At 67.0% G+C, this 9,949-nt stretch overlaps 2 protein-coding genes across 2 annotated transcripts; one reads left to right on the top strand and one right to left on the bottom strand.

Moving 5' to 3' along the window:
• Positions 1 to 475: 475 nt before the first annotated feature.
• Positions 476 to 3,339, top strand: IL3RA (interleukin 3 receptor subunit alpha; the record flags this gene model as incomplete). Its single annotated transcript, XM_081276638.1, has 6 exons — positions 476 to 658; positions 1,200 to 1,226; positions 1,488 to 1,605; positions 2,418 to 2,523; positions 3,066 to 3,147; positions 3,274 to 3,339. The coding sequence occupies exons 1-6, from the start codon at positions 596 to 598 to the stop codon at positions 3,337 to 3,339; spliced, it is 462 nt and encodes a 153-aa protein (XP_081132764.1). The 5' UTR covers positions 476 to 595.
• A 1,242-nt stretch (positions 3,340 to 4,581) lies between these two features.
• SLC25A6 (solute carrier family 25 member 6) lies at positions 4,582 to 7,403 on the bottom strand. Its single transcript, XM_081276637.1, has 4 exons — positions 7,180 to 7,403; positions 5,958 to 6,444; positions 5,467 to 5,607; positions 4,582 to 5,091 (listed from the first exon to the last, which is right to left on the bottom strand). Exons 1-4 carry the CDS (start codon positions 7,288 to 7,290, stop codon positions 4,934 to 4,936), a joined length of 897 nt encoding a protein of 298 aa, XP_081132763.1. The 5' UTR covers positions 7,291 to 7,403; the 3' UTR covers positions 4,582 to 4,933.
• Between the last annotated feature and the right edge of the window lie 2,546 nt (positions 7,404 to 9,949).

Here is a 9,949-nt window from a genome sequence, read left to right on the forward strand (position 1 = left end):
CCTCCTCCATCTCCTCTTCCTCCTCCTCCATCTCCTCCTCCTCCTCCTCCTCTCCTCTTCCTCCTCCTCCATCTCCTCCTCCATCTCCTCCTCCTCCTCCATCTCCTCCTTCATCTCCTCCTCCATCTCCTTCTCCTCCTTCATCTCCTCCTCCTCCATCTCCTTCTCCTCCTCCATCTCCTCCTCCTCCATCTCCTCCTCCTCCATCTCCTCCTCCTCCTTCATCTCCTCCTCCTCCATCTCCTCCTCCTCCATCTCCTCCTCCTCCATCTCCTCCTCCTCCTTCATCTCCTCCTTCATCTCTTCCTCCTCCATCTCCTCCTCCTCCTTCATCTCCTCCTTCATCTCTTCCTCCTCCATCTCCTCCTCCTCCTCCTCCTCCATCTCCTCCTCCTCCTCCTCCATCTCCTCCTCCATCTCCTCCTCCTCCTCCATCTCCTCCTCTTTTTCCTATCCCCAAATTTATGCATCGTATTTAAAATAATTTGATAGAAATAAAAGTTTTTCCCATTTGCTTTCCTCATGGATTTTCCCCTCCGTAGAGAGGCTCAGTCCACCCAACATCACTGCCAAGTGCAACAAGACGTCCTCGCTCATGGAGTGGAGGATGTTCAGCCACTTCAATAAGAACTTCAAGTATCAGCTCCAAGTAAACAAGGTAAAGTGGCCCCAGTGGGGATCTGTCACCTGGGGTCTCTTCCCGTCCTGGGGGTAGGCAGTCTCTGCTCACAGGACTCAACGGTGTGATGGATGTGAGCAATGGTGCACGCCTCTCTTCCCAGCTACTGGGGAGGCTGACCCAGGAGAATGGCCAGATGGAGGCCAGCCTCAGCAACTTAGCAGGGTCCTGAGCCACTTAGCGAGACCAGGTCTCAACATAACAGTTAAAATGGGGTGCGGCTCCGTGGCTCATTAGTGTAGCTCTCCTGGGCTCAATTCCCAGAACCAGTACACACGTATGGAAGGTGACATGTCTGAGTGATAAAAAGCATCACTTAGGAAATACACGGACCTGTCACATCGTCACTTAATGGGTCCTGGTCATGGGTGCCCAAGAGCCCCGCACCCATGGCCCGTGACGCTAAGCTCAGGGCTCGGTGTGCCACCCCTTGTCCCATCATCCTCCCCTCTGGTTTGGTGGCCCCTGGGGGACCTGTGGCTGGGGCCTTTCTCAGGACTCCTGGCCTTTTATCTTGCAGAGCTCAGGAGGCAGCTTCCATGAGACCGTGAGTGGACCCGGCCCCTCTTCCCCACGGAACTGGGCACTTCCAAGGGCGAGATGGTTTTTATCTTTACTGACCCGTGGCCCCCACTGGACGGGCTCCACGTGTGGGCACCACAGACCCCCATCAAGGAGAATCTTGCAAAGTTTGCTTTCGTCCCCAAATCAAGAGAGCCAGGGGACACCTCCGCTGTCCCGGGGCCCCTCTGCTCTCCCCAGGCCCTGGGAGTGGACGTCGGACTCTTTCCCCTTCCCCTCCCCTCAGATTCCCACGAACCGCTTCCTGCTGCCCAATCCTGGCAACTACCAGGTGAAGATCAGAGTCAAGGACAACAGGAACTTCTACAGCAGCTGGAGCCCGTGGGGCGCCCCCCAGAGCTTCCGTGAGTGGGCAGCCTCCCGGGTCCCCCAGGGTCCATGAGTGAGCGGCCTCCAGGGTCCCCCAGGGTCGTGAATAGGTGCCCTCCTGGGTCCCCCAGGGTGGTGAGTGGGCGGCCTCCCGGGTCCCCCAGGGCATGTGCAAGCCCAGCACCTGGCAGCCTCCCGTGTGGAGTCCGAGGGTGGCTTTGGTCACTGCCCAAGGAGGGGTCCCCGCCCTGCCCCTGAGGCCCCCTGCGCCTCACCCTGGCCGGCGGCTGGGAGGGAAGGTGGGGACGTGGGGCCGGGGCAGTGGGTCGTCTGTGGCTCTCGGAGGCCTCCTGGGGATGTGGCTGCCTCTTCTGAGCAGCGCGCCCTCCTACAGCCTCCGAAGAGGCGCTCTCCAGAGGAGGCGCCAGGCGACCTCGGGCCGGGGGGGGGGGGGGGGGGGGGGGGGGGCTAAGTGGTGACCGCAGGCTGCTGTCACGGACCCGCACTGCCTGACCAGGGCTTGGTGCTGCCCAGGCAGCACACCCCGCAGGGGGCAGAGAGGCCTCCGGGTCCCTCTAGTGGGAGGATGGCGGGTGGGGGGAGGGAGGACAGCGGGGATGGCACGTGCTCCCTTGGCCCCTCCGTCTCCGCTCACCAGGAGGGCCCCGGCCAGGCCAGGTGGACACACCAGGGTCAAGGGGCAGGAATTTCCCTCTAGTGACCCCACGCTGACCAGAGGGTGCAGGTTTCCAGGGAGCCCGGGAGGGCTGCCGCCTCCTCCCCTTGGAGGCCATCCTGGGCCATGGGGCAGCCCGGGACGTGAGCCCTCCTGTCCCCTCTCGCTCAGGGTGTGACCCTGATGAGGACCTGCCCTCACGCATCTTGCAGACGTCTCTGTTGGCGGCGGGGGGGACGCTGGCCATCGTGCTGCTGGGGCTGCTCCTCTGCAAACGGTAGGCGCCTAGGCGCCCTGCCCACCCGTCACTGGGGGGGACCCCAGACTTCACCGTGTGACTGGGTCCGGAGCCCGGTTCCCAGGCCCTCAGGGGGCAGAGGCGCCAAGTTCCCGAGGGGAGGAGCCACATCCCAACCGCGGACTCGGACCCGAGGTCCCCCTCCTGGTCCAGACCCTCCTCGTCCCCTTCAGTCGTGGCCACCGGCTGCAGGCAGGGGACGGTCCTGGGAGGGAGCGCTAGCCTGGAGGGTCAGCTGGGGTGGGGCCGCAGGCTCAGGTCAGGAGTTTGAACTAGGAATCCCAAGTGACCAGCCGAGGCCACCCCGCCCCCAGATCCACGCTGAGGGCTGTGCGTGGGGTCAGGGGAGGAGCTGCTGCAGGTGGGAGGGGGTCGCCGGGGTCGAGGGAGGCCCTGCTGGGCGGTGCGCTTCTGGGAGTCGCGGTGGAGTGACCTCAGCGTCGTCTCCGCGGATGCCCGCCCCCCTGGGCCCTGCCTGTGGTGGTGGCCTTGGGTTCGAGCCCACGTCCCTCTCCTCCCAGGTTCTCCCTGATGCAGAGGATGTTCCCTCCCGTCCCCCGCGTGAAAGCGACCGTCTGTGACCACGTGCCCAATGGCGAGATGGTATGTCGTCGGACGTGGGGTGGCCACTGCCCTGCCCAGCAGACAGCATGGTAGCGGGGTGGGACCCCCGGCCCCGGGTGCGCGCGGACCCCAGTAGCTTTGCTAACAGCCCGCCCGTCCCCACAGCTGGCCCTGGAGGCCGCGGGAGACGACTGTCCAGTGGCCCAGGTGCAGGACTTGGAGGAGCCCTGATGGCTGTCATATTGCAGGGCGGCCACAGGCCAGGCTGCAGGAGCAGTGACAGTGCCAAGGGAGGGACAGGAGACGGACATGCGGAGCCCATGCTGCCCGAGAATAAAAGCCGAGCATCGGGTCCACCTCCACCTGGTGTCCCGCCTGCTCACTGGCCCTCAAGGGACCTCCGCCACCCAGGCTGCTCTGCCCAAAGAGCAGTGAGTGGGTGGGACTGGCCGCGCCTGGCTGCCGAGTCCCGGGTCCTGCCGCGGAGGGATCCCTCTCCTGTCAGTGGTCTCTGCAGCTGGGTTTTAGGTACCCCCTCCCCCAAGGCCTGCCTGTCCCCACCCCGACCGCAGGTGGTCACGACTGGAGGACGGACATGACTCCCAGTCTGTGGCCCCAGAGCCCGGGAGTGACTTCAGCTGCCCGACCTAACCAAGTGCCCCCTAAGCACTACCCCCACTGGACAGTGACCTGCACAAGCAATGACTTCCCAGGAAATGGCCCTGGGGTCACCCACTGGCCCTCCAGCTCCGCTTGGGGCTGTCCTTGACAAGGAGAGAAAAATCCTGAGTGACACCAGGGCTGTGACAAGCCCCTGCAGAGGCAGGAAGCAGGCACCTGCAGACTGACCACCTAGGACAGTGGACCCTGGGGCCCAGGAAACTATAATGTCACCAGGCTCCAGTCACCAAGGTGCAAAGTCAGGTCCCAGCTGGCGCTATCAGGGACCCGGGTGGCCAGCTGGGGCTCAGGGTCAGGTTACCCTGGGAGCTGCAAGAGGGATGGACACCGGCCAAGTGACCCACACCTGCACTTGGGCCTGCGCTCAGAGGGCGGCTCCTAGGACCCGCAGTGGGGACACCCGAGACCCTAAGGCTCCAGGTCACTCCCCCTGTGGCTGGACCCCAGCTTCTGCAGGACAAGGCCAAGCTCATGGGTCACCTCTGGGCCAGAGCACTCCCTAACCCTAACCCTCAGCCTGGTGGGGGGGGGCTCTGGGAGGGTGGAGCTCCCAGGAGCAGCCCAGGAAGGGGACCAGGGTCCTGAGACAGACCCCGAGAGCCCCCTGCCCATCCACCATGGAGGACCCAGGAAAAGGTGCCTCTGGGGGCAGGAGCAGCCCCAAACCCTGGACCTCAGGCTTCCAGAGCCTCAGCTGCGTGTGGTTCCCAGGGAAGCCCGGCTGACCCTCTGGCCCCCAGCGTCCTGCTGACCCGCGGAGCCCCCCAGGCCCAGGCAGGCTGTGCACGCGGCGGTGGTGTCCTGTTTATTTCTCGGCAGGTGCCACAGGGAACATGATTGCGGACTCGCTGTGCGCAGCGGCTAGTGCTTGGGGAGTGGACACGGTTCTGTTAAATAAATACTCACGCGGGCCCTACAAGCTCTGGACTCTGGGTCTGCCTGGGGGCCTGCCCGGGGCCCGCAGGACATGGTCAGGACGCCCGGCACCAGCGCGTGGAGCGGGGCGTCCGTGGTCACAGGTCACCAGGAGTCCCTCAGCGCCCCAGCCCCGACAGACGGGAATTTCTGGAAGGTCCATGGTCCCCGGCGGTGGGCATCCCACCCTCTGGTCCCCGGCGGGCGGCCCCAGCGACGCTGCGGGCGCCTAGATGACCTTCTTGAGCTCGTCGTAGAGCACGAGGACGAAGGCGCCGCCCATGCCCCGCAGGACGTTGGACCAGGCGCCCTTGAAGAAGGCCTTGCCACCCTCGTCCTTGAAGATCTTCCTCCAGCAGTCCACGGTGCCCGTGTACATGATGTCCGCTGCGGGCACAGGGCCGGTCAGGAAGGACAGGGCCAAGCACAAGGCCACCCACCCCGGGGACCTCAGACCAGGGGCAGCCTGACGTGGTCACTGCGGCCCGAGCTCTGACCAGAGACCCACCCCGGGGACCTCAGACCAGGGGCAGCCTGACGTGGTCACTGCGGCCCGAGCTCTGACCAGAGACCCTGCTGCCTGCCAGGTGCCCGCGGGCTTCCCCCTGCAGGGTCAGCCGAGTCCCCCCCCAGGACCACCGCTCCCTGGACGTGCAGACTGCCGCCGGGACAGAAGCCTGTCCCTCGGGACCCCCTGCAGCTGGGTGCTCAGCAGGCGGCCGGGACCCGGGCAGCCCCCGCCCCCCAGGCCCGGGTCAGTACCTGTTTTCCGCCCCGACTGCATCATCATGCGCCGCCGCACGGTGTCGAAGGGGTAGGAGACCACGCCGGCCACCGCCGTGACGGTCTGCGCGATCATCCAGCTGATCACGATGTGCGTGTTCTTGGGGTCCGGCAGCATGCCTGTGGACGGGCAGGCCACGGTCAGCCCCGCTGCCCCCAGGGAAACCCCAGGGACAGGCCACCCTCCCTCAGCTCAAGGCCAAGACAGGGTCACCCAGGGCCCCCGCAGCCCCAGAGGCTGGAGGCCAGGGCCCAGAGTGGCCGCTCTGCGGGGGGAGGCGCCGTCCAGGTGAAGGACAGCAGGCCCCGGTCCTGACCCCAGGGCCTGAGAAGGTGACTGCACATGGACACCGAGTTTAGAGAGGGCAGGTGAGGCCAGTCACGACACAAGACCGCGAAGCCCCCGCCCTTCCCGGGTGGAGGTCAGCTCAGAGGCCCGGGGGAGGCTGCCCGGCCTCCGTGGCGCTCACCCTTGGCCGTGTCGTAGACCCCGAAGTAGGCCGCGCGGTAAATGATGATACCCTGGACCGACACGTTGAAGCCCTGGTACAGGCCGCGGAGGCCGTCCGACTTGGTGATCTTCACCAGGCAGTCGCCCAGGCCCTTGAACTCGCGCTCCGCGCCCGACTTGCCCACGTCGGCCGCCAGGCGGGTCCTGGCGAAGTCCAGCGGGTAGACGAAGCACAGGGAGGTGGCCCCGGCCGCGCCCCCGGAGGCCAGGTTGCCGGCGAAGTACCTCCAGAACTGCGTGTGCTTGTCCACGCCGCCCAGGAAGACCTGCTTGTACTTGTCCTTGAAGGCGAAGTTGAGGGCTTGCGTGGGGAAGTAGCGGATGACGTTGGCCAGGTTGCCCCTCCAGAAGGACAGCACGCCCTGCTCCTTGGGGATGCGGACGATGCAGTCCATGATGCCCTTGTACTGCTTGTCGGCCGCGATCTGCTTGCTGGCATGTTGCACCTGCGGGGAGGCCCAGGGCGGAGGTCAGAGGAGGGCATGGCGCACCTGGCCCACCTGCGCGCACCGCAGGTGTCCCGGGACAACTGCGCCTGCGCAGGCTGACCAGTGAGCGGCTCCCGCGGCCTCCACCTTCACCAGCCCCTCTGTGGGTCCTAAGTGCTCATCAGGCCATCTGCGATCGCAACGTTTCACTGTAACCCGGTCCTTGCAACAGTGTTGCCAACCCCTGGCTGCTCAGTGGGACACCCTCAAGGGCGCACAGCTCACCGGGGCTTATGGCTAGCTACACGGAGCACTGTGAAAACTCAGACCCGGACCCACGTCCAGTGTCTGGAGCCTGGGGTCGCTGGCCATTGTGCACTGGTAAAGGGAAGGGTCGCACTGTAAGATGCCAGCCTGAAGGCAGCCCAAGGCGACTGTCCAAGCCCACCGGGTCCCTGTGACCCGCTCAAGGTCACAGGCACGACGCCGGTCTGCGCAGCTACGCCGGCGCGCATGCGCTTGACGGCCGCGCCGCAGCCCCCAGGGCGCTGGGCCCCATGCGCAGGCGCAGAGTCCCCGCCCCTGAAAGGCCGCAGCGCCCCGGTGGCCAAGCCCCCGGAAGTCGGAGCAGCGCGGACAAAGCGTCCACGGCCTCCGACTTCCGGCGCCTGCCTGCCCGCCCGCCGGCCGGGTGCCCGCGGCCCAGCCGCCCGCGCGCCCCGGCTCCCCGCCCCGGGCCGGCCGCGCGCCCACCTGCAGCAGCAGCTTGACCCGCTCGATGGGGGCCACGGCCGTCTTGGAGATGGCGGCGGCGATGCCCCCGGCCAGGAAGTCCTTGGCGAAGGAGATGGCCTGTTCCGTCATGGTGGCGCGGGGTCAGCGGAGCGGGCGGAGAGCCGGAGCGCGGGCGCCGAGAGCCGGAGGAAGGCCGCCGCTAGCGCCGCGATGCCGCCACCGGGACCGAAAGGACGGGGCCGCCAGCGCGCAGCCGCTAAGGCCGCCACGCCCCGCCCACGCCCCGCCCCGCGACCGGCGCGCCGCGCCCATTGGCTGTGCCGCCCGCCCGCGGCCCGCCCCGTGGCCCGCGCGCTGCACCCATTGGCCGCGCCGCCCGCCCACGTCCCGCCCCCGCACGCGGCCGCGCCCCCGCGGGCTGCCGGGAGCCCCGCCCCGCCCTGCGCTCCTGGCCGGGGGCCCAGGGGCCGCCCCGCCCCGAGGCCTGTCGGGAGCCGGGCCCCGCCTCTGCGCCTGGCGGGTCGGGGGCTCTGAGGCGGTGGCCGTGACCTTGACAAGGTCGAGGCGTGGTCCGGATGCAGTCCTGCCGCGAGGCCCAGTCCACCCCGACAGGACGTGTGTCCCGCTGCTCTCGATGTCTGTGCTCGCGACACGTGGTGCCCCGACCTGGCCCCTGTCGCCCCCAGACCCGACACCCGCCCCCCGCCCCTGTGCGTGCCTCACCTCAGCCCCATCCTGAGTCGTCCTGCGAGCCCCTCCTTGACCTCTGTCTCGGGGGACCTGGGGTGTCTCCGCCGTGGTGCCCTCGGCCTCCACGTGCCCGGTGTTCCCACCCCGCGCTTGCTCCCTGGGAGCTGCTGACCGGGGCCGGAGCCCTGGCCATGACCGCCTGTCTGTCCCCCGTGGAAGGCACGAGGCCCGAAGGCCCCCAGGCCGCCCCGCACTCCGTCCACCCCTGCCTGCCGTTCTTCCCTTCCTCCCCCGTCCCTCTGCTTGTCCTCTCTCTGTGTCCCTCCCTCACGGGAGCTCAGGGCCTCACTGGACCTCAGGGCCTCGTGCATGCGGGGCCCGCGCTGGCCAGGCCTACCCCGGCTAGACCCCTCTCCTCTCCCTGCTCCCTGTTCTCTTGCTCGCTTCCTCTCTCTCTCCTGTCCCTGGGCGTGTTCTGCTGCCGTGGGTGGACGTGGGGTCTGGCCCTGGGAGTCTGCTGTGCGTCCCTGAGGCTGGGGTGCAGGGTGGACAGGGAGGAGACGGTCCCCCTGGGGTTGGCCAGGCTCCCTCTGGGGGCTCTGAGCAGGGAGGCTGGGTCTCACAGACATTTAGGCGGAGGTTACAGAATGGGCCTGACGGGTTGGGAGGGAAGGTCGCCTCAGACCAGCTGCAGCCTGAGATCCAGATCCGTCTGGTTAGTGTGGGTCAGGCCTGGCTCCTGGAATGTGCTTCCTGATCCAGCTCTGGGAGACACTCACCCCGGGGCCCACAAGGGTGTGCCCTGGGGGAGTGGGGACAGGAGGAGGGGCCAGGCAGACCTCCCCTCAGGGGCTGGGATCCCCACCAAGGGCAGCTGGGGAAAGGAAGGGTGCACGGGTGTCCCTACCCTGCATCCCACCCGAGACCCCCTGCAGGCAGCCAGGGGACTCCCCCTGTCCTGCTGGGGGGGGGGCCGCTGGTGCTGCAAAAATGCGTCCCTAGAAAGCCACTGTTCCCCAGAAGGGCCTTGGGGGGCTGGTGGAGCAGCTGTCCCCTCAGATGTTGGTTGTCCTTGATCTGTGTCCTCCCAGCGCCCAGGTAAGGCCGGCTTATCCAGAGCTGGATCTCACAGGCAGCTCTGGTATGCAGCGGGCGCCCAGGGCCTCCCGGAGGGAGTGAGTGAGTGACTTCCAGGGAAGGCAGGGTGCTGCCCTGTGGGGACCTGCACTGACCCCTGCCCTCGTGGACCCTGCTGGTGTCTGGGTCCCAGAAGCCACCGCACAGGGACGCGTGCAGGGACCTTGCCCACCCGCAGCAGGCGGTGTAGACAGTGCTCTCACAAGTGAGGACGTGGCCTTGGGCAGTTTCTCCACGTCTCTTTAATCCCTTCCAGGGGACACACAGGGACCGGTGGTCCAGGAGCCCCGGGGACCTCCCCAGGGGTCACTCCTGGGCCTCGGGCCTGCAGCAGGCTGCCAGCAGCCAGCATGGCGTGGGGCATGGGTGGCCCCTGGGACAGAGCGGTGGCCTCTGTGACAGAGGTGTCTCCACAGAGGGCCCCACGTCGGCCTCCGCCCTTCCTCTCTGACCTGCGTCCCTCACAGCCTGGAGCGGCCTTTGCAGGGGACCTAGGTGGCCAGTCTGCTCCCCGGTGCCTGGGAGCTTCTGCAGGGTGGGGCCGTCTTGTCCCAGTGCCACCCGCCTGAGGGCCAGCGGCTGGAGAAGAAGCCAGAGTCTTCGAAGCCAGGCGTCCATCAGTGTTTGAACGGTGTCAAGAGGGACGTGGTCAGCAGAGGACCATCTTGCACAAGTCCACACTCACACTCCTGTAAACACGGGCACTGTACCTGAGGTTTCAAGATGGTGTTTGTGCCCTTACACGTCTATGTCACCTGCCCCTCTAATGCCCAAGGCGGTTCTGATCAAGAAAGGGCAGGTTTGGACCTTCCTCCATCCCCGCAGCAAGCCCGCTAGCTCACTGCGAGCCCACAGCCGTCTGCCGAGGGAGAGCGCGCCTGGCTCTTGGCCAGGCTGGGGGCCACCCCCGGTGGGCGGCATCAGCAGGCCTCCCTTTCAAAGTAGCCTCATCGTCCTCCTG

The sequence above is a fragment of the Spermophilus citellus genome (assembly GCF_964194105.1).
Source record: "Spermophilus citellus genome assembly, chromosome: X".
Classification (NCBI taxonomy): domain Eukaryota; kingdom Metazoa; phylum Chordata; class Mammalia; order Rodentia; family Sciuridae; genus Spermophilus; species Spermophilus citellus.